Source organism: Peromyscus maniculatus, chromosome 4 (genome assembly GCF_049852395.1).
Source record: "Peromyscus maniculatus bairdii isolate BWxNUB_F1_BW_parent chromosome 4, HU_Pman_BW_mat_3.1, whole genome shotgun sequence".
Classification (NCBI taxonomy): Eukaryota; Metazoa; Chordata; class Mammalia; order Rodentia; family Cricetidae; genus Peromyscus; species Peromyscus maniculatus.
This window is the reverse complement of record NC_134855.1, coordinates 47,849,475-47,873,794: the sequence shown is the minus strand read 5'-3', so window position 1 is coordinate 47,873,794 and position 24,320 is coordinate 47,849,475. Positions and strand designations below refer to the sequence as shown.

The 24,320-nt window shown below is 44.8% G+C and overlaps 1 protein-coding gene across 2 annotated transcripts in view; it reads right to left on the bottom strand.

Annotated features, from left to right (window-relative positions):
* Positions 1–24,320, bottom strand: part of Myo3b (myosin IIIB) — a 394,965-nt gene that overhangs the window by 184,899 nt on the left and 185,746 nt on the right. For both annotated transcript variants that reach the window (XM_076569620.1, XM_006972402.4), the window contains 8 exons: positions 19,752–19,848; positions 18,680–18,796; positions 17,950–18,054; positions 14,006–14,089; positions 12,922–13,124; positions 7,245–7,343; positions 6,800–6,914; positions 232–358 (listed from right to left, as the gene is read on the bottom strand). In XM_076569620.1, coding sequence (XP_076425735.1) covers positions 232–358; positions 6,800–6,914; positions 7,245–7,343; positions 12,922–13,124; positions 14,006–14,089; positions 17,950–18,054; positions 18,680–18,796; positions 19,752–19,848 — 947 coding nt within the window. The remainder of the gene's footprint in view (positions 1–231; positions 359–6,799; positions 6,915–7,244; positions 7,344–12,921; positions 13,125–14,005; positions 14,090–17,949; positions 18,055–18,679; positions 18,797–19,751; positions 19,849–24,320) is intronic.

The window sequence follows — 24,320 nt, the reverse complement described above, 5'->3', positions numbered from 1 at the left end:
CACTGGGTAAGCTTTCTTGCCACAGACGGCTTTTCTGCAGAACAACCATCTGTAACATAGAGGGTGAATGCTGCTGTACCCCAGAATGTCCTTCTGGGAAATATTGGCTAATGGAACCATCTAGAGCTCACAGGAGGATGTTACAGCTGCATCATATTTACAGGTTCTTGGAAAACTGTGGAAGTGAAAGACATGAACTTTGACAAGAAAGCACATATGAGCATCAATTACCATTTTCCAAAGCTTCGGCGTTGGGCACCTCACTTTTATCAGTTTGGTGCTGGGAGGAAATAGCCGCAAACTCGATGTTCCCGATATTCAAAATCCCAGCCAGAATTCTGTACACGGAATGCACTTCCTGGAAAGGACATTGAGAACCATGCTTGGAGGCCATTGCCAATTAAAGTAACAAATCACTCACCCTTGAGTTGAAAGTACTATGGTTGTCTATCAAACTCTGCTCTTCCTCTTTCTGAACACATGAAATTTCCCCAAGCTTCCTGAAGTTCGAGGTATCAATGTCACCAAGCATTAACAATAAAGTAAAATGTGCTTCCTCGGGTCCCAGGCCTTTCTCACTATTGCTGGCTGGAACTCCCCACAACCTGGCCTCAGCCATGTCCCTAGACCATCGAAGGGCCACATGGAATGGAGCTGCTCTGCCACCTGCTGTGGTGACCAAGAGATGACCAAGAGCTTTAGCTGTTTACGCTAATCAGTCCCAGCTCCCAAATTCAGAGATGGGCCTTTCTTCAGAACAAGAAGAGTAGAGGTTCCCTCACCTCCTTGGGGTACAGCATTTTATAAAATATCTAGGAGTGTATATCCATTGACGGCTTACTAGGATACCTCAGAGCTATGGATTGCAATGCATGATGTGAGCACATAATTTGGAAGACTCACTAGAAATAAACCATGATATTACTATGTATGAAGAAGAAAGTATATTTTGCCTTTGTCTCTAGGTCCTAGCAGAAGAGTTTCTAAAATTGTCTGGGTGATTAGATCTTTGTTGTGGCAACAAGAGTCTTCCAACCCTACCTGATTTCTGTTAGTAAGAGGATCTGGGTGGGCTTCTAGAGAAGGCTTGTAATCGGAGGAGCTGGTTGCTCAAGAGAAACAAGGCTTAGAACTTAGTCCCGTTCTGATCCCATCAAACCCTGGAGAGGGCCAGGGCTCCAAAGTGAGTTAATCAGGTGTGTGTGTGTGTGTGTGTGTGTGTGTGTGGTATGGTGTGGTATAAACTCCACAAAAACCCTAAACAGGATCAGGGAGTTTCCAAATTAGTGAATCCATGGAGATGCTGGCAGGGCAGTGTGCCCAGGCGGCATGAGCCCTTACTGTTCACTGTCCATTCACTTTTCATTTGGCTATCCCTGGGTTGTAACATTTATAATAAGTCTGCAACCTTAAGCAAAATGTTTTCCTGAATTCTGTGAACTAGTTATTAGTTACTACTACCACCAATAATAATAATAATAATAACAACAACAATAATAATAATAACTAGAATTAGTTATACCAACTAATCAGGCTACGGAATAAGGTCATGGTAACTTTGTAACCAGTTCAGAAGTGTAAAAAGCCTGGGGCTTTCAACTGGTGTCTGAAGTGGGGGGTCTTGTGGGACTGAGCCCTGAACTTGGAGGATCTAATACTAACTCTACATAAACAGACTGAGTAGACTTGTAGTTACTGAGCTGGTATAAGAGATTAATTGATAGACTATTAGGAAAAACCTCACTTTTTGGTGATATAAATTTGAGTAAAATCCATTCAGATCATCTGAGTCCTGTTTTCATGTTCAAAGTTGAGCATGTAAGTAGCATTAATGAATTAAAAATAATGCATGCTTTATTATTTAAATTTTTCATTTTCTATACATGAAACAAGGGAACATCTAGTCGAGAAATGTCTGCATTTTATGCTATTAAACAAAACTACTTTCATAAAACATATTCAAATGGGTTGTTTGATTTAATACCATATACAGCAGCTAAGTAATAGGAACTGTCACTAGACCCTTGATAAATACTGCCCCCCAAACTGAGCCTCCCTGCAGACATTACTCAGGAAAGCCTAAAATCTGAATGCAGGCTGAAACACTGACATCTGCTGGATGCCTGATAATGTTACAAAGATGAATGAGGCTTCTGAGCCAGGCTTCGGCTCTGGATAAGCATTGTTCTTCCAGCTTCTAAATCAAGGGCACGACATCATGTTTTAGACTTGAAGAATCCTTATTTAATCACACCACTTAAAAGTAGCTAAGGAGAACACCTACCAAATGGGTTTTTTTCAGAACTTGCCTGGATTTAACATGACAGCCCCTCATTACTGTGATCAATACAGGATGAGTCCTGCTGCATGCATCAAGCGACTCCCGACGGAGGCAGATCTGAGAGTTTAAAGCCAAGACCATAGCGATGAGTTCTGCATCTCCCATGTCTGTATCCAGCCTCCTCCAGGTTTTATCTAAATCTCTCCTCACTCTAAGGGAAAGTATAGTTCTAACGAACGCACACAGTCCCTACCATAGAAGCCAAGGCATCTCCCCCCAACAGGCCTCAAGCACTTCAGCACGGTGATTATGAGCGCCAAAGAAAATGGCCACCCGAGACCATGCTCTTGAGATGAACAACTTACCAGGTTGCTTCCCTGGCCACATTTTCTTCGGTGCTATGCCCGGGGGTCAACAAGAGTGGAAATCTACCTCAGACCTCCAGGGAGAACATTTAGATTCAAAGCACGTGGACCGCTAGAGCTGCTTTCCTTCCGGGTCCTTCCTTGGACCAATGACAGAGCAGGGATGGGGCTCTCCCTCTGAGGGTGCTCCCTGTGTGGCATCTCTGGGATTTTCTCCCACTCTACTCCATAAGCCTGGCCTGGGGGCTAACCACACCCCCCTTTCAGACCTAGGAACCTCCCCCTATCACAGAGTTCAGTTCAAACACTAAACCAGCCATGCCAGAGCTCCCAATGCTGCGCCCGTCATGGAATGGCTCCACCTTCCCCAAAACTGCTTGATCAAAGGGGAAATCTTTTTCACTATCCTTAATCTGTTTTCTCTTGCTGGTTTGTAGCTATGGAGACTCTTCTGGAACCTCGGCCTTTCCTGTGGAGTCTTATGGCCCTATTTTTATTTATTTCTAGTCTCTAACTTTCTTTATGACACAATGACAAAACCTCACTCAGTTTTATCAAGGTTTAACAAGTTCCTCCAACCGGGTCATCTCAACAGACTGCTTCTGAGCAGGTCAGCCTCCCTCTGACGAGCAACAGGAGGAGGAGGAGCGCGCTTTTCCAGCAAAGCCCTCTTCTCAGACACTTCCCAGGCAAGTGTTGCCTAGCCGGTGTTGAGGCCGAGTCCAAAGTTAAGAAGGGCTGGCTGTCAATTGGCTGAAACCACTCTGGCTCCCAGGCACCCCAGGCCACTGTCTGTCTTCCCCCCGCACCCCCCCCCCAAAATTTACTTGACCTCTTTCTTTTCTCAAAATCTCTCACTTTTGTCAGTTCTGCCCTAAACACTGTATCAGGGGCTGCTGAAGACTGTAACATATTACTTACCTTCTTGGCATGGCTTATGATATTTAGTGACTTAAAGGTCAGTGTACCCCACCCTTAAGCTTTTCAACGTCTATTTTAACATATCTCTTTGGAATCTCTCTTTAGAAGTATCATTTTGATTGGTGATATAATTTGAAGAAGGAGAAGAAATTTTGCCCTGAACTTAGGTTTCGTTGTGGCCTCTGTGTCCAAGGACCTGCAGTACACGCCCACTCTCTACCATCATATTCAGCATCCAGGTGTTCACGCACTTTTAAACACTGCAGCTCAACTTACATAGTATGTTAGGATACTGCTGGTACCAGCAGGGCCAGCATTATTTAATATTAAACAGAAACAGTGGGTTTGGCTCAAGACATCTCAGCTGGGTGTAAGGTCAAATCCCTTTGTCCTTTGCACAGAGCCGCCATCATTACTGGAGGGCTCCTTCCGCCCTGGAAGTTTCTTCATGGAACTGCTAGGGGCAGGTGTTCTTTAGAATGCTTTCGGATGGTGCCTGGAATTAAAATCCATCCTCCCAAGTCCGCACTAAGGTTTGCCTGCCTAATTTTGTCATGAGTTTTTTTTTTTTTGGGGGGGGGGCGGCGGGTACAGAGCAAACAAACAAAAAACAAACTTGAAGAGTTCCCACAGGGAATGAGGGACCTTCTAAGAAAGGACAGGAAATACAATTTTAATTGAATTGGTCAGTTCATTTAAGCTCCGTTGAGAATGACTGGCAGAAAATCATTAGAGAAATTCTGTCCCATCAGTTACTTGGCATTCTGCTGCCTGATTCTATACGACTTAGTCTTCCTGAGTTTAGGCCTGGTACCGTGACTTTATAAACACGGCCTGAAGTCAGATAATCCAGCAGAGCAGGTTGTCTGCAGAGATACAGGGTCAGAGAGATAAAATCCATCATCTGCCTTGCATTTCCGAAGCTACTGACCAAATTAGGTTGGTTTATTCCCAAATGAACTAGTGTGGGACACAGGGAAGAGACACACAGTGACTCACTGTCACTTCCCTGTTATGCACCAGAGAGAAACATACAACATATTGTCGCCTTCCTGTTATCAACAGGGAAGGTATACACAGTGACATACCATCATACTCCTGTCCTGTACTGGGGAGATCCACCCAGGGACACATCCATGGTGACGTACTACCACACTCCTGATACACACTGTATAATCTGGGGAGATCCACCCAGGGACATATCCATCGTGACATACTACCACACTCCTGATGCACACTGTATAATCTGGGGAGATCCACCCAGGGACACATCCATCGTGACATACTACCACACTCCTGCTGCACACTGAGGTGAGAATACACAGTAACAGGCCATTATACTCCTATTACTCATTGACCACACACAAATTAAGAAGTTTCACCCTCTCATTTTTTTCTTCTTTATATTCATTTACACTGCCATTCTTTCCTTTTATTGTACCCACCACCCTGTGCTCAGGAATGGCCTGCCTCAACGGCGTATACTGAAATGCTTAACTGCTTCTGTTAAATTTACCCTTAAACCATCAACATCTGTTTTATTAGCAGCGGCCATGCTGGCTAGCTTTGACATCAACCCCACACAGGCTGGAGTCATTTCAGAAGAGGGAACCTCAACTGAGAAAATGCAGCCACGAGGTTGGCTGTGGCCAAGCCAATGGTGTGTTTTCTGGATCAATGACTAATGTAGAGGGACCCAGTTCACTGTGGGCAGTGTTAACCCCGGGTTGGTGCTGTAAGAAAGCAGGCTGAGCAAGCCATGAGGAACAAGCCGGTAGGTATCACTCTTGCATGGCCTCTGCATCAGTTCCTGCCTTCAAACCCCTGCCCTGAGTTTCCCAGACAAGCTTTCAAATGAAATAAAGCCTTCCCCCTAGTTGCTTTTGGTCATGGTGTTTTATTATAGCAACAGAAGCCCTAAGTAAGACAGAAGCCTATTTCTATCAGAATAACATCACGTGTGTTCTCTTCTGGAGCCAAGGCCAATCACAGCACAGCCTTCTATCACCATCTTTTATTCATCGAAAGCAAACTGTCATCTCCCTTACAGGCTCCCTTCATGGATCCTGTCCCCTTTGGAGGACATGTGCCCCACCCTTTGGCATGACCTCAGGCATGGGCTTGTACTTCAAACAAGTTTCTACCTCTGCCATCAACTCTTCAGATGATATGTAATTGATAACCACGAGCTCTGTACGTGAGCCACCACAAAAATCCCTTACCAAGGCAGGGACCTGTTAAACTATCCTCAAAGGAGCAGAGAGAAATGTGTTTCTATTTTTATCCTCACATATGGAATATTTCCCTGTCCATTTATGGTATGTGAGAGGCCAACAACAACAAAATGAACAGCTACGTAGAAAAAAAAAGAAGAAGAAAGAAACGTATTATTAGGACTAAGATCAGCTATCCTGGGGAGGAAAGAACAGGTCAAACTCTTTGGATTACAGAAGCAATGCTTTACCCGGAGTAGCTGTCCCAAGGTAAACAGAGTGTTTTGTAATCTAAGATTTAACACTCCAGCCTTCCTCCTAATCATTCACCCCCTGTGCCAGCAAAGCGAAAGAGCCTGTATGTTCTTACGAAATCAATGGCACGAAGCCCAGAAACTATGAAAGAATGTATCATGGAGCAATATTTGGTCCTAGAGCTATAAATACTGTGTGTCGACCCCAGCGTATATTTAATAGAGGAAGTCTATATGTAGAATGACGGAAGTGGCATCACACCTGCAGCCACAGTTAACAACGGGCAAGTGTGGAGGAGAAAGTGACCGCAGAGACATTAGGAGAGTTTTAATTCGTCTGTTATAGGCACAAAGAGCTACTTGCAAAAGCATGTCCTAGGGTTTAGGCATAACCTATACATCCCCGAACCCCTCTTTTCAGGGCAGTATTCTTTTGGCATCTGTTGCTACAACCAGGTTGAATTTATAGCAATGGTAATAATTGATAGGTGTTTGGTCCTTACAGGCATGCCTCTCATCATGTATGTTCATTTGGGCATCTTGTTTCAATTCAGATTCTGATTTGGTCATTCTTGGATGGACCAGAGAGTCTGCACTCCAAACAAGCTTTCAGGGAATGACAAAGTTTTGGATCCTTAGACCACGTGTTGAGTAGATCACATGTTATCTCACAAGTGACATGCAGTTGATGTGTGTCCAGCAAGTTAGAACACCCATCTGCAGACATTTCACATTGAGTTTGTCTCTCTCTTGGCCAGCATGTACCTTGTTAGTGAATCCAATAATCCTGAAGCAGTGCTGAATTGCTTCAAACTGTCTCCGGTAAGACTCCTTGGAAGTGATGTCCTGCATGACTCTTCCAGTCTCAGCCGCTATGTATCTGAACAAAGTGGGACATGAACCAACACAGTCAGAGTTCGTTCACTTAGCAAGCAGCACTGAACAAGGCCAGGCGAGACCTGGGCTTCTTTGCAAGGGTGTGTCCTTCGCAGGCTAATCCTGTGGCTGGGAGCTTTTAAACAAGGTGAGTGCTGAGACGTAGTGCTTGCCCCCCTCCTCTCCTCTTGCATATTTAACTTAACAGAATGAGTTTCCAGTTAAGGAAACAGCTCCATTTACTTCTAGATTTGTCAACGGCTTAACTGAACACTCAAAATTAACCAGCAGCCTCCTCACCGCCAGCAGCAAGGGGTCTTGCAGTAACACTTACCTAGGGGGCTTTTCCTCAGGAAGTCTGAACTCAGAGAGTTTCTTTTGGTGATAAAGACCAGCATAAATATAGTAAAATATGTGAAAATTTTTCTCTCCCCTGGAAAAAAAAAATGAGGAAGAGGTTTCATTTATACCATATTCCAGGCTTCCTCCATATTCCAGGCTTCCCTGACCTAAATAATTGATTCTATTTCCTCTTTTGTACAAAATATTATTTTGCAACAAATTTACATATGCAGGCAATTAAATATGTATCATCCTAATTACAAAACATCAATAGCGGTAATATTCCTACAGTCATAAGGACAGCGGCGCTTTACCAAACACATGTACCTTCATTATAAACTCACGGTAAATTCTAGAACTAATTCAGGCAGCGGCTCAGGCTGCCTGCAACACTCTCTCCATGCAGCTCCTGGTCCTGTGCACCTGTGTCACCAGCCCCTGTAACTTCAGGGAGTGGGAAGCCCAGCCCACAGTGACCAGCCAACCCCCCCCACACCCCGCTCTGCTGGAGCCCCAAACAGAAAATGCTTGGAAATCCCACAGCAGTCAAGAAAGCATTAGTTTCAGAGCCGAGGATTGCACTCTCCCAAGGTGTAATGCTTTCAGACACCCCTAAAAATGCCATTCCTCAGTCCCCAGTGCCTCCTGCATCCACGTCTTTTCTTTTGTCTGTTTTAAAAGTTTTGGGTTTTTTATTTTTATTTTTAATGGGAAGGGGTGTTTCACCTTCACATTATCATGTGCATCACGTGCATGCAGTACTCATTCGGGCCAGAAGAGGGTGTTGTATCTTCTGGAAATGGAGTTACACGAAATTGCTAGGTACTCCATGGGTGCTCAGAACCGACCCTAGATTGTCTGCAAGAGCAGCAGTTGCTTTTAACTCCCATCTTTCCATTCCTTGCCCACATCTTCGGAGCTGCCCTGGACAGGCTGCCCAGGGTTTTCATAGCGTCCGCAGATGATACAGAAGGAAGCAAGACGTATGTACATGCCCAGACACTGCACAGCAAGGGGAGGCGTCATGACCTCAAAAGCATGATCGGGTCTTTTCTTTTTTAATTTTTTTTTTCATTTTACATACAAGCCACAGTTCCTCCTCTCTCCCCTCCTCAAACTCCACCCTCCCCATCCACTCCTCAGAGAGGGTAAGGCCTCCCACGGAGAGTCGGTAAAGCCTGGCATATCAAGTTGAGGCAGGACCAAGCCCCTCCCCGCTACATCAAGGCTGAGCAAGGTGTCCCTTGTTGTGATCCTCCTGCCTCCACGTCCCCAAGGCTGGGATCGCAAGGTCCATGACACCACGCCAAGCTCCCTTCATTGTTTAAAATAAATTGTGTGTGTTTAAGGTATGCAGTATGACACTGAATGTACAGAGATGATTTGAAAAGATTATTATTTCAACGTATAAATGTCCTGAATGCCAGTTATGGCAGGAACTACTCTGGATGCCGGAGAAACAGGACGAAGAGGATTCATACTCTTTTGGAGCATTCCTTCTAGATAGAGTTAGATGAAACAAGAGGGGGGGCTTGAGGTCAGGGCTTTAAAATCAACAATCATGGGGCGATGATAAAGAATAATGCTTGGAATGGAAAACACTTGTGCCAAGTCAGGAGAACTAACCCTATAGGGAAGCCCCGAAGCCTGAGCAGGTGTTTCAAGGAGTTGTCGACAGAAAGGAAACAGACAGAAGTCTGCACACAAGGGCGCAGAGAACTGTCTTATGCTTGGCCAGCCTCTGAAAGGCTCTTTATTCAATGTCCATTTGTGAGATGCTGTGGGATGTTCTGTATGTCCTGTGGGAGCCCTTCTTGAGTTCTTTGTGGCGTTACCCAGCAGGTCCGCATAGAGGATGATTAGGACCATGGGCCTGAGTGCAGGTGTCTGAGATGGTCTGCACTTGGCTGTGCTGGGGGATGGTCTGTATGTCAAGTTGTTCTGATTGATCAATAAATAAAACCTGATCGGCTGTGGCTAGGCAGGAAGGATAGGCGGGACTAACAGAGAGGAGAAATAAAAGGACAGGAAGGCAGAAGGACTGACTGCCAGATGCCGCCATGACCAGCAGCATGTGAAGATGCCGGTGGGCCACCAGCCACGTGGCAAGGTATAGATTTATGGAAATGGACTAATTTAAGCTATAAGCACAGTTAGCAAGAAGCCTGCCACGGCCATACAGTTTGTAAGCAATATAAGTCTCTGTGTTTACTTGGTTGGGTCTGAGCGGCTGTGGGACTGGCGGGTGACAAAGATTTGTCCTGACTGTGGGCAAGGCGGAAAACTCTAGCAACAGTGAGACCTTCAGATGACCTCATCCAGAGATGGGGGACCAGGAAATAGGATACTGGAGTGCGCCCACAAGGGCAGAGTCACCACAGTTAGGGAGGCGGGACCTGAAAGGCCTTAACATCTCTTCATCTCATTCAAATCTCTTAACAACCTTGGGAGGTTGGTGTTATTAGGCCTGTGTGACACATGAAGACAACAAGATGAGACAATGTTTATGCCACCGAGCAACATGCCATAGGAAGAGCATGGAGCACAGGTCACAGCACCATCACTCGGTCAGAGACAGCTCTCCACTTTAAAACCATACTAATATGGGGTGACGGGGGAGAGAGAGACTCACACAGGGCAGCTTCACACACCTGTAGCTCCATCTTTTCATTGTTCATACCAGCTTCTACTGTGTGAGGAAACAGGAAACTGTCTGATAGAGGAAGGTGTTTGGTGCTTCTGTTTAACAGTTGTGTGTGTTTGTTTTGTGCTGGAGATCAAGCCTGGCACACCATACCCCACCAGCCACACCCACAAACGTTCAGCTTCTTCAGCTAGTCCCCGGCCTGTGGTTTCCGTTGGCCCAGTGTCCAACTACTCAGTCTTTCTTGCTCTCCACTCTACCACCTTTATCCAGCGTATGTTCTCACACACACATTTGGCGACAGCCCCCTCTCATCTCCATCGGCCCACGGATGCTAGAGTTAGCATTTCAAAGCAGCCACACCCCTGCCCGAGAGAGTTCTCCAGTTTCCTAGTCTTTCTAGAAAAGGTTCAAAATCCTCAGCCTGGCTCCAAAGCCCTGCATGATCCATTCTCTGTCTCCTCCCCACCCCTTTCTCCCCACTCCTGTCTCCATTTTAGGAGTTGTCTGACTCCGAAGTGATCCACAGATCTCAGATCAAATGTCTTAAACCCGGGGAACGCATCTTTCCTTCCGAATCCCAGGTGTGCTGGCTAGCTTCACATCAACTTGACACAAGACAGAGTCGCTTAGGAAAAGAGAACCTCAATGGAAAGAATGCTCCTGTCAGATTGTTTTGTGGGGCATTTGGTGTAAGAAAGCAGGCTGAGCAAACCATGGGTACAAACTAGCCAGCAATACTCCTCCTCCATGGCCTCTGCATCAGCCCCTGCCTCCAGGGGTCTGTCCTGTTTGCGTTCCCATCCCGACTTCCTTGGATGTCGCACTGTGATGTCAAAGTATAAACACAAGAAATCCTTTTCTCCCCAAGTTACTTTCGGTCGTGGTGTCTTAGCACAAATGGAACCCCTCTTTCCTCATGAACCCACACAACTCCTGTTGGGGGATATTTGATCACATTGTAAACCCCAAGTTAGCATTTGTTTTAATTAAATAAAATTAACTTTGGGTCAGGAGACTGAGTTAGCAACTAGCTGACAGAAAGTAATCACAGAGCATCACAGGGCATCTAGAAGAGATGGAGAGACACACAAGAAGTGATAGGGAGGGGTTTTGAGTGGTGCAGGGTTTTTTTGTTTTTTGTTTTTTGTTTTTTGTTTTTTTGTCTTGGCACAGCAGAAAGAGGAGTTTTGGGGGAGATGCCAGCAAGGAGAGAAGGTTAGCTAGTTGCTACTCAGCCTCTCTGAGCTAGCAGGTTTTCACCCCAGCCTTTGAATCTCAAGTCTTATTCATAAATAGAACAATAGAGATTTAGTTAAAGCTCCCTTTAGCGGCAGCAACAGGGCCTGTGCCTGAGAGTACAGAATTCCCACCAGGCTGCAGCCTGAGTGGCCGGGCCACTTCCAGAGAAGCAGGCCACTAACCGTGGAGTTGCAGTTGCTGGCTGAAACAGCAGTAGATTAAGGTGCAGCCACTGTGTCAGAGATAAAACAACAAATTCCTTTTCCTAAATCAGGTTATGTGTTCTCCTTTTTGGCCATTTTACCTTCCTCGCACTTACTTGTGTGCATGGAGCCCCCTACTCCTGAAAAACACTGGTATCCTGCAGTAATCAAAACCAAGAAGAAGAGTGGCTAACCCTGTTAACATGCACCACATCGCACATGCTTTTGAGTAATTTTATACAGATGGACTTCTCAGTCTTCCCAACAAACCCACAAGGCCATTACCGGTAGCATTTCCATTTCACAAACGAGGCTCTGGACCGTTCAGTGACCGGCCCAATGTCAGAGCGTCAAAACCAGCATTCAAGCCCAGAGCACCATGCTGTTGAAGACTGTTACCGATTATTATAATGCCTTTCTCAAAACAGTGTTGTAGCTTGACTAATGTCCCTAATAGGCCTGTGTATTTGAGCACTGGGTCCCCAGTTGGTGACACTGGCTGACAAGGTTATGGAACCTTCAGGCAGTGGAGCCTTGCTAGAGGAAGCACATCACTGGGGCAGGCTCTGAGGTTTGAGCACCTGACCAGACTTCCTGTCCTCACTCTCGGCTTCCTGTGTGTCGATGGAATGTGATCGGCCAGCTTCGTGCTCCTGGCTACCGTCTTTCCTAGCCGTGATGGACTGTGTCCCCACTGGGACTGTAAGCCAACCCTCCCTCTCCCAAGCCTTTTATCATTCTATCACAGCAACAGAAAAGTAATTAAGGCATAGTGTAACTGCATTCTTTCCCAGTTGAAAGAAAAATTTGTGGAATATTCTCAGTGCCTTTTTAAAAATATATATACACAATTTCACATTTAGGGATAAAGTGGATTTTTTGGGTTTTGTTTGTTTGTTTCCCAGAGAAGGTTTCTCTGTGTAGCCCTGGCTGTCCTGAAACTTGCTCTGTAGACCAGGCTGGTCTTGAATTCGGAGATCCACCTGCCTCTGCCTCCTGAGTCCTGAGATTAAAGGCATGTACCACCACCACCCGGCTGATAAAGTGGATTTTTAAGGTGTGTGCAAATTAATCATTGTTAAATTCTACCTTACACAACCAACTCAAGAGAAACAGATATACCATTCATAAAGCGTCCCCCAAGTCCTTTCCAATCTCCCCTTAATGCCTTTTGGCATTAAAAACAAAAACAAAGCAAACAAAAACAACTACCACCGAGGGCTGGAGAGATGGCTCAGCTGTTAAGAGCACTTGCTGCCCTTGCAGAGGCTTTGAGTTCGGTTCCCAGACCGCACACAGCAGCTTACAGCCATCTGTAACTTCTGCTTCGAGGCTCTGACTTCATCCTCTGGTCTCTTAGGGTGACAGGCATTCACACAGCGCACAGACATACATGTAAGTAAAACACTCATGAACATAAGGCAAAACTAAACCCTGGAAAACAAACAGATTAACCACCACTGATCTTTTGCTTTAAAAAATCAAGGGAGACTAAAGAACAAGAGGAGACGGAACCTTTAGAGTTCCCCATCCTCCATTTGGCAGAGCAAAAAGAGTGATCAACTATAAAGTGCACCCACGCTGCCTGCTTGATGACTCTGGACTTCTCAAGGAGATACTCGGAGATTCTTGCTCCCATCACAGCTCCGGTGGGGGTGAACATCATTTCCAGATACTTCCCAAACCGGCTGGAGTTATCATTGATGGCAGTGCAGGCGTTCCCGAAGGCCTCCACCAAGGAGTTCACTTGGAGAATTTTCTGACGTAAGGTCTGATTGTTGGCCTGGGAGGAACAGACGGCAGGCAGTTGGGAGAAGCCTGCAGAAGCAGGCATTCCGATCATGTCTCCAGGCACCACACACACACACACACACACACACACACACACACACACACACACACACACGGCCCGTGCTCCTTTTCTAAGGCACACACACACACACACACACACTCTCTCTCTCTCTCTCCACTTTAGGAAAGTTAGTGTCAATGAAGGAGTCACCAAGTGCCGTGAGTCACAACACCAGATTTGGCGGCAGTTTTAAAGTCTGACTGCACTGCATAGAAAATCTTCGATGGATGTGTACCGCTTAACAGTTTACAAAGGTTTCCAAAACCAGACATTCTCTAACTTTTCCACCGCGCTCTTCAATAAACCTCACTTCTAATAAAGGAGGACTCCTCAAACCGCTCTTAGGCATGTGATGCACAAATGCTAAGACTAGGCAATGCCCGGACTCATCCTGCAATCCTTCCCTCCACGTCTGTGTCCAGGCTGCAACTTTCCTTTTCCTTAACTGCTGCTCAGTGGATTCCATTTGCCGTTTTCCTAAGCACCACAGCGGATCTGACTCAGTTTCTAGTCACTTCCCCCACTTAATGGCTCAATGTTTCCATTACATTGAAAACACACAAGATAAATTAATTTGCCCACAATCTAGTAAATCTGTGTTGGTATTGTTTTTCTCACTACGTGAAGTAAGGACAGCATGCTGGCATCTTAAGAGCTTAGCTATCAGGAGGCAACACAACAAAGATGAAATGTTCTTATGTAACCCCCGATTTAAAAAAAAGAAAAGAAAATAGAAAATCTTATCTGCTATGAAATGCACAGTTGGTTCTGCAGGGATTTCAAGCCAGACACAGACTCCGGTTGGCCCATACCTTTCCCAAGAAAGTCAGATGCTGAACGATGAGATGGGCGCTCTCCGTCTTCCCTGACCCGCTTTCTCCACTGATGACTATGCACTGACATAGAAAAGAGAGTCAGGGAGGAACCCAACAAATTACCCACAGAAACAACCTGTGCATTTGGTGGTGGCTTTTCCACATAACGCCCTCCGCTACATTCCTCCATTTCTCACTCAACAATCATTCTATCCGGGGACTCTTTCCAGTCTATGAAGAGCTGGGACAGCTGCTTGCCATTGCAAAGGACAGATGTAACATCGTCTGGTGGTGCCATTGTTAATTGATCCTTGTCTATTCTTGTTATAAACTATATTGCAATGAATAATCCTACATGCAGGTCATTGTATCTACATTCAGATTCATCTGCTGAATAAATGCTAAGTGGGCAACATTCCATCAAAAAGTAAAGGTCTTTGTGAAATAGCTATTACTGTGTTGCTTGGCCAGGGACCACAGCAGCGGGCTAATTCACTAGAGTAACAACTTGTGTTCACTGGCATGTTAGAAAGGGTACAGAATCCAGGGCCATACGTGGGAGACATGAACAGAGCATGTGGAGTTGACGTGGTGGCACATGGAAAGCAGTCCGCTCTCCTGCATCCTCACCACACAGTGCCTTGATTTGTGCCAATCTGATAGATTAAAAGCAGGTTTTCAATACACTTTGAATCTGTGCCTCTTTTATTATGAGGGAGGTCAAAGGCCTGCCATGTGCTTAAGGTCAACCATATTTTCTTTTTTGGCCTTATCTCTATCCTTTGCCTGTTTTTATTGTATTGTTGACCATGTTCTTTTTACACTTCCTGGAGCTCTTTGTGCACACAGGAAATCAGTGAGAAGGTAGAATAAAAACCACGTATTCGGCCTTTGTCCTTGGTTCCCAGAAAACAGCTTTTGGCGTTTCCCGACTGATGGAGTGATAGGAGTGTCTTCTGCTCAGGAGGAATGCCTCTACCCACATCTGTGCCTGTGCATCAGGTGGTTCCAAGTGGAGCCAGACGGCCTCAGATGGGGATGGGCAATGAGAAAGAACAGATAGATGGTTAGAAATGGGAACTTTCAGACCCCCTCCCATCTTCCAGGAAGGCAAAGAGGTTGCAAATTGAGTTCAATAAAAACCTTTACTGAAAATAACTAATTTATTTAATTATTCAAAATATTCTATTAGCATATATTCCTTGCACAGTGTTGGATTTCACAAAGATAATTTTTTTCAAGTCCATCATGTACCTTGACTATATTCATCCCAGTTTTATTCCCTGAGTTATAAAATCTTTTAAATGGTTTGTTTATTTTTTTTATCATATGTGCATTGGTGTTTTGCCTGCATGTGTGTCTGTGTGAGAGCATCAGATCCCCTTGAACTGCAGTTACAGACAGTTGTGAGCTGCCATGTGGGTGCTGGAATTTGAAATTGGGTCCTCTGAAAGAGCAGCCAGTGCTCTTAATCACTGAGCCTCTGAGTTATGAAAACTCTTAAACAAATGAGATTCAATGAGTTTAGAAGCTGAAGAATTGAAGGTCCTGGGATACAGTGCTCAGGTGAAAGGCAGGATCCTGTGTGCTCCCACTTTCTCCCTCCATCTGTTCCACGTATGTCTCCCATACAGCTGCCCTGGGTTGTACCCTAATATGCCAGTACAGACAAATTTAGTCTTCTCCTTAGTTCTTTGAGTTGTTCTGGTGAATTAGTCAGCCTGAAAGAGGATTGTTGGAACCCATGAACTTGGCTTGGCAGGAGTGTGGGGATCCTGGGTACTCCTTTTGTGACTGGCATCTGATATGTGGGCATTTTTATTGAAGTTAACTATGGAATGCCTGCTTCTACTTTTTAAAGGGTTCCTATGAGGAGGAGAGAAAAATAAGAAACTTATAGATAGAAAGACAGCAGAGAGGAGACAGACAGAGACACAGGATAGCTTCGGGAGGACCTGGATCAAAATCCACCGGCCCCTCCTGGCTCAAAGGGGCTTTTTATAACAATGCAAGGGGCAGAGCAAAAGATCTGCCCCTTGCTAGATCAAAGCATGCTGCACAGCCAAGTGCAGACCCTTCCAAACACCTGGTAACCACGCCCGTGGTCCAATCATTTCCCTCTGCAGCCCTGCTGGGTAAAGCAAGCTCAGATCTCACTAGGAAACTTCTGTGGGCCTCCACAGATAACCTATAACCTGTAGGGTCTGTCTCCAGAGTGTGTCAGGATTACACTGAATTGTAGGACACCCTGGAAAAACTGTTTAGTATTGGAAAAGACACAATTTGGTGTCAGAAACAAAATGGGGGTAGGGAGGGAAAAAAAAAAACCTACAGCAGGCAAGCTTTGTAGCCTGAAAGTCACGTTCTCTCTGTCGACTTCTTTCCTCTCCGGGAAATCTGCGGACGGTTTGCAAATCTTCATAGTAATGCAAAGATGTTCATCTCTAACACCAGTAAGCCTCTGTTCTGTGAATTTTACTGTGCAGTGGTTTGAGTGAGAAATGTCCCTCATAGTATCGGTCATTTGAACACTGGGTCCCTAGTTGGTGGTGCTGTTTGGGGAGGTTTAGGAGGTGTGGCCTTGCTGGAGGGGTGTGTCACTGGGGGGCTTTGGGAGTAAAAACGTTTCACCTGCTTCTCCTTGTCTCTCTTTGCTTTGTGTTTGCAGTTCCAGATGAGCACTCTCAGTGGCTACTCCAGCAGCCACGCCTGCTCGCTGCCCCACTTTTCCACCAGGACAGACTCTTATACCTCTGGAGCCGGAAGCTAACTAAACCCTTCCTCCTGGAAGTTGCCTTGGCCATGGTGTTTTATCACAGCAACAGAAAAGCCACTAATACACACTGTTATATGCTGTGGGATGGTCTGTATGTCAAATTGCTCTGATTGGTCAATAAATAAAATACTGATTGGCCAGTGGCCAGGCAGGAAGTAGGTGGGACAAGGAGAGAGGAGAATTCTGGGAAGCAGAAGGCTGAGGCAGAGAGACACTGCGAGCCGCCACCATGACCAGCAGCATGTGAAGACGCCGGTAAGCCACCAGCCATGTGGCAAGGTATAGATTTATAGAAATGGATTAATTTAAGCTATAAGAACAGTTAGCAAGAAGCCTGCCACGGCCATACAGTTTGTATGCAATATAAGTCTCTGTGTTTACTTGGTTGGGTCTGAGCGGCTGTGGGACTGGTGGGTGACAAAGATTTGTCCTGACTGTGGGCAAGGCAGGAAAACTCTAGCTACAGTTATAATTTTGTCTACCCTCAACAGACCCAAAAGTTTAGACTTCCTGGGTCTCTGGAAATATGTACATAGTAAGCTCTCATAAAAATCTCTTGCCAAATTAGGTTACCTCTGTTTGTTTACAGAATGCAGAAATAAAGGAAAATAAATCTAGCAAAACGGAGGAGGGATAAGAGGTAGGATAAGCCGTGCAGTGAATTGGAAGTCTAGGCAATTAAAATTTATGAGTTACATTTGTGTTTAACTAACATTGAACTTAAAGTTTGTCAGTCTTAACCCTAGCCCATCAAATTTCCCATCAGCTAGATGATCAGGGCCAGGTGTAGGGAGTGCAGTATTTCACATACATGGGGCCTAGTCATGAGGATTCTGAAATATTAATAGGAGGGGATTTCATTTATGCCATCACACACCCCATTTTTATTACAGCCATTGCATGTAATCAGGTTGTGGCTGCTCTATGTTCTCATTATGTCCATATTAGAAATGTCTTTATTGTGTTTCATGAGAGAAAATGAGTGCTCCCGGTGTGTAGTGAATCTCAAAAGGGTGTTCTCCTTCTCAGGCTTCCAGTTCCCCCATACTGCAATTTCATTCCCCATTTCCTCAGGCTAGCCTCAGCAGCTACAGGTCCAAACAAAAATGGCAGATGAGCCATGTTCTACCTTGTGAGCTGGCAGAAGAGGAAAGCTAGTCCTTACCTGGTCTTTGCTGAAAGTAACCAAACACTGGTAAGCGTTATCAGCGGATGCAAATATGTGGGGAGGATTCGAGGCACGTCTCACCCCATGATAAAGCCTGGAAAACTGGAGGAAAGATGCAACTCATTTACAGGACCCTTCAAGTGCTCCACTGGACCATCTAATGCTTTCACCATCTATCACCCAGAAAAACAAGGCTTTTCGCTTGAGGGCACTCGCTGCTTCTGGGAGGCTCAGGGATCTGCAGGCCGATGTTCTGACTCCTGTTCTCCATTACTGGCTGCCCAAGCTCGGGTAAGGGGCACTAACGGCCTTACTCTGGCTCTTCCTCTACTGAAGGGACATAGTATTTACAGCTTTCCCCGTGTCATAGGGTGATAAGAAGTGACCCAACTCAGTGCTTGGCATGTAGCAAGCAATCAGTATTTGTTAACTTTTATTGTTGCTTGTTTAAGAAGTTTCTCCCAAAGATAAAATCCCATTTGTGTTAAGCTATTGTCTACAGTTTGGGATATCAGTCCCATGGTGGGAGATGGGTTACTGGTTTTAATACTACTTCATTTTATTTGTATGTTTGATTTTCTTTTTCCATTGCCGAGGTTTGAACCCAGGGTCATGTACACGTACATGTTAAGTAAGCAGTTCCACTGAGCTACATCCCCAGCCCCACCCAGCCTTGTGATTTTTAATCACCCATGAAGGAACAAAATACTTTTAAAGCAGTCCTCACCTGTGGAGAGTATATGCTTAGATTCTGGAAGGGGTTTAAGGCAATTAGTATATCTCCAACATAGGTGTAGATCAGCGCGTCTTCATACCGCTTCTGCAGCCAATAGATAAGTGTTTCCTAGGAAGAGGAGAAGCAGCTTTGAGAAACACAATCGGTCGAGGCAGAGATGCTAAGAGTACACATTTTAGTTTAAAAAGATTAAAGCAACCCATTCAAATCTTAACATTCTTAATGACTTTAAGTCTCTAAAATGATGACAGAGGCCTTGAAAAGATGCAATAATAAGAATGTGCTGAAAGAATTAAGAATTGCTGACAGGCATCGAGATAGCCAACGAAGATTTCAGTTGTTACTGGGCTGGGGGCAGACTTTGTCCAATCAGGAGGTTCTGTTTATAATTAGATTTAACCATATGCGACAGATCCCCCAGGTTCTGAGAACCGAACTCAGGGTCCCTGGGTGAGCAGCAATTGCTCATGCTATTAACAGTTGAGCTGTCTTGCCAGCCCTAGTAATTTCATTTCTCAAAAGTTACACTTAAAGACCTGATTGTGGGAATATGGAGTTGAACTGTGGTGTTACCCGTCAGTGACTGAGGTGTTGGCGCTGAGGGTCCTCAGCAGTAGACTCTGCAGAAGTTCAACTTAACTAGCAGCCCACCCAAATGTAAGTGTCCTGAGTGAGGAACGGTCATAGTTTTCAGATTTCAAATGCGAACTATAATACCTCCACTGCTGTGAAGGAAACGTCTCCTTGTGAAGAACAAACAACTGTCTTCAGGGTGGAGGGCAATATTTTTTAATTAAATAGAAAATAAATTTAAGTTGGTGGGCATCATTGGTCAGGCCTGTGGTATAGCAGGCTTTACTAGAAATGTTTTTCTTCATCATTCCAAAACTATAAATGAGCACACAGAGAATCACAGTCACAGAATGGAATGTTCTTTGAGCTTCCCTCTGTAGCTAACCAAACAATTAAATTTTTGAATGACAGAAAAATGTCCAGAGAAGGGACAAGTCACCTGTGTGACACACAAGCTACCCATGAGAGTTGTGTACCAAGCCTTCAGTACCTCATCCAGGACCTCGAGATTGACCAAGTCATCCTCAAGGCAGTACTTGTCAGCATCCTCCACTCGATAGGGCCTTCTGGTATGCATCCTTTCATGCCTGGAAATGAGAAGAGAGTAACAACCTCCAGATGGTGCACGCTGCAGAAGAAGCAGGTGACGAGGGCAGCTCACCCGGGAACTCAGTACGTGACAGTTCCAGCAACCTCAGCACCAGTGACAGCAAAGCCCGTCGAGTGAAGCCTGTCCAGACGCCACACTCCGCCTGTGGCGCCATCCCGGGAAGTCTCCATTCCACACAGTGAAACGCTTTACCAAGTGGACCCACCAAACATTCTTTTTGTTTCCTAAATTCCAGCGCTTGCAGGAGGTATCATCTACATTTTTTTTCCCTGCTCAGTGTGGCACAAGGTCTGTCTGAGTGTGATGCTTCACATAAAAGGAACAGAAATCCTGAAACTAGACCATTCTACATCTGGCTGAAGCATAGATTTTCCTCTAAGTGACAGCTGTGGTAACTTCCTTCTCTTAATATCCCCTTGCCCTGACTGCCAAGCACCCAAACTTTTTGATATATATTTTTCAACTACAGAACTTTTCAAAGAATAATGTTGTAAGTACCAAAGAGTTAATTGTATTTTGCATTTTACCTTGTTTCAAAATTCCCTTGTGACTTTTCCCCAGAAGGACTCCTCTCATGAGGTGACTGTTATCTGGAGACTTTCTCCCAGCCTGTTCCTAAATGTTGGTCAAATGCATCCATGCATCTATGGGCAACAGGTGGGGTATGCATGTTTAATTATAAAAATTGATACTCTGGGAGTTTTAGTTAGCATCTGTTTTGTTTTGTTAACATGTATTTACGTACATGTGCACTTGTGTATTCACATGTGTGTGTCCACAAGCCCTCGTGGAAGCCAGAAGGCAATCTTCAGGAGTCGGTTTTCTTCTTCTACCTAGGTCTGAGGGATTGAACACACGTCACCAGGCTTCTGCAGCAAATGCTCTCACCTGCTGAGCCATCTGTCAGACCTGAACTATACTTTCCTATTGTGGGACAGTGCTCACCAGATATTTCAAAAGCTTGAGCTACAATAAAGAAAAATCTCCCTTGGTATTCCAAAGTACAGTTTGCTTTGGTTTTTGCTTATTTGTTTGCTAACAAGATCTCATGGATCCCGGGCTGACCTCTTAGAACTCACTGTGTTAATAGAGGAGGACTTTGCATTCCTGATCCTCCTGCCTCCACCTCCCGAGTGCTGGAACTACAGGTGTGCATCACCCCACCCAGTCTGCCTGGTGCTGGCAATCAAACCCAGGACTTTGAATACATCACATAAGCATTCTACCAACTGAGTCACATCCCAGCCCCAAATGTAAGTCTTTAGGTAATACAATTAATTTAAGTAGGCACTCCCATAATTCCCTTTGTGAAACTATGATACTCATGAGTGTCAAAGGGGACAGGGAACATGGGCCTATAGCTCTGGTCCCTGTCTCAGAGTTGTGAATCATGACTGAGACACTCAGAAAATCCCTTAACAGCAGCAACTCAGTCCTCTTCACCTATAAATGGAATCGCTCGTGACTAGTCTATCTGTCCCACAGCTGGCTGTGAAAGCACATACAATCTTGGGTATAAAAATTCAAATGAGATTTTAAAATGCATCAAGTACTATTCTTAGGCCCTTATCGAAATTTGGAATCAACTCCTTTCAATACTCAGAATACCGTTAAATCACACATGTAAAATGCCCTCCTACATCCTGTAAGTTCACCAGTAGGGTGGCATCGCTGCTTCCCTGGGTGGTGGCACATACCCAATATCATCACAGTTATAGGTGTCACCCTCTGATGCAGTTCTGTGTCCCTGGGTCCCACAGCTGGTTTTCCCTCCTGTTTGCTATACAGTACTGCACAAAAATCATGGACTCTCCATGTGTAATTTCCCCCTTGCTACACACACATAGGAAGTAGGCAGTAAGACACCTTTGAATCGGCTACCCCGTGTCCTCCTTTCCCAGTGCCCATCATTGGTGGTTTCAGATTAAAAAGTTCACGTGAAGTATATTAGTCATCTGCAGTACTGGAGTCAGTTTGGTTGCAAAAATCTAAAATAAAACCGAGGCTTCATTTTATTTAATCTAACCACATCAGTAACCTAAGCATTCTTCAGTGGTTGACCAGAACCTTTCCTTTGTGTCTTTACATGTACTCGATATCAATGAGAAGTCACACTGGGAGCCGTCCAGTGGACTCAGTGATTGAGTGGGTGCTGCTTTCCCAGGAAACCTGAGTTTGAGCCCCAGCACGCATGCCCACAACAGGCAGCTCAAACAGTCCTGCCAACTCCAGCTCCAGGAGCTCTGACCCTTCCGGCCTCTGCAGGCAGCAGCCATCATGAGCACAGACTCATGCCTACACATGATTTGAAATAATAAAACGTGTGGTGCATGCTTTTAATCCTAGCACTCAGCAGGCAGAGGCAGGCAAACCTCTGTTGGAGGCAAGCAGAATCTACGTAGTGAGTTCCAGGCCAGCCAGGGTGACAGAGAGAGATCCTGTCTCAAAAATAAATAAGATGAGATTTTTTTTTTTAAGATAAAGAAATCAAACTGGCTGAAAGTATATTCTTCGAGTCAGGTGTGGCGATGAACAGGCATAAACCCAGCAGTTAGGAGGCTAAAACATGAGGATCGGGAGTTCAAGACTATTCTGGGCTACCTGAGGAGCTCCCAGCCAGTCTGGGTTACAAAGAGACCTTGTCTCACAAAAAGGGAACAGGGGAGAGAATGCTGATTTTCACTGTTGCTATCTGCATTCTTGATTCCCACTTTATTAAATAAAATACAGGAGGGTGCACACTTCTGCCCCAAATCCCTGCTATATAAGCCTAAGTTTTTCCCCCTTAAAGTTCAACATAAAGAAAAAAAAACTCAACTTTTTGATAAAATAACTGAATTCTCATTATATTAACTTCAGCCAGTTTACCTCTATCCTTACTTACAACTGATAATTGCGTTAAATAAACTATTTGACAAGGAAGTTAGCAAGAGTCTTGAGAGACAGCTCAGTGGTTAAGATCACTGGCTGCCTTTGCAGAGGGCCCTGGTTCCATTCCTAGCACCTACATGGCAGCTCACAACTGTCTGTAACTCCAGTCCCAGGGGATCTGATGCCTTCTTTGGCCTCCAAGGGCATGAGGCATGTGAGTGGTATACAGACATTGTCCACAGAGCTGATGAAGATGGAGTAAACATCCTCCACCTGTGTCTCCAGTTAAAGGCAACTAACTACTCAGGGTGCAATGCTTGAGCAGCTGTCTAAGAATTCTGGGAAGTGAATGCTCACAGGCAGATGGGTAAAGAAATCAGAATTTGAGATCCCAGTCAACCAATGTGCTTCCTAGGGGTATTTTCCTCCACCACGGATAGCCTGGACTGCACGAGGGATGTCCTTCATGCTAGATGATGGTTCTGCAGGCAGCCAAAGATGAAGGCGCTTGTAAACCTCAGCTACAATCTCACAGATAAATAGATTCTAGCATAAAGTTGGTTCTCAGTGTGCACAGACACAGGTAGACACCACCAGGATCCAAACTGGTACTTTTCCAAGCCCACCAGCAGATTGTCTACAGCTACGATAGTGTATCTGTCTGTCTGTCTCATACACCTAACCTCCAAGAATCATGCCGATAAGCTTGAATCTCATCAAAATCTCCCCACGAGGATTTAGACAAACAACTTGAAAAAGATATTTTAATTACTATTATTAGCACTGTGTGACCTCCTCTCCTGCTGATGGGCAATTTAATCCTCAGAGTTAGATTTGTTCAAGATTGTAGTTGGCAATCTAGAAGTTGGTGCTGATGCAAGATATTCCGACTCTATCAGACCAGTTCACTTGTTCAACAAGACACACCCACCTACACATGCACACTCACATATACATATGCACACACACACACATGCACACACACATAAGCACATGCATACATACATGCATACACATATGCACACTCATACATATACATGCACACACACATACACACATGCACACCCACATATACACATGTACACACATGCATAGTCACATGTATATATACATATATATACATACACACATGCACACACATATGCATACACACACACACACACACACACACACACAACACACTCCAGTAGCTCTATTTGCCATCTCCAGCTAATGTTCCTCTGAAAAGGATGCCTGCTTTGTTTTCCTCCTGAGAGGTGTGGAGAGTTAAAAACACCGATCCCAATGCTTATTTCTTTTTTAAAAAATCTTAGTCTTTAGATAAACCTATAAAAAGTGTTATGATTCTCTACTTTTAGTTAAAATCAACAAAATAAAATCTGGATTAATTTTATTTTTCTGTTTTCTTTAATGGTGTGTTCTCACCAGTAACTACAAACTCAGATTTTCTAAGACTCCCATGCTCCACCTAGCGCCATAACTTAAGAACAGCATCTGCTAACAATTTTTGCCAAATAATTCCTCATTTAACAAAAAAAAATTACAGATCTTCAACTTAAAAATACTTGGGTTCAGTCT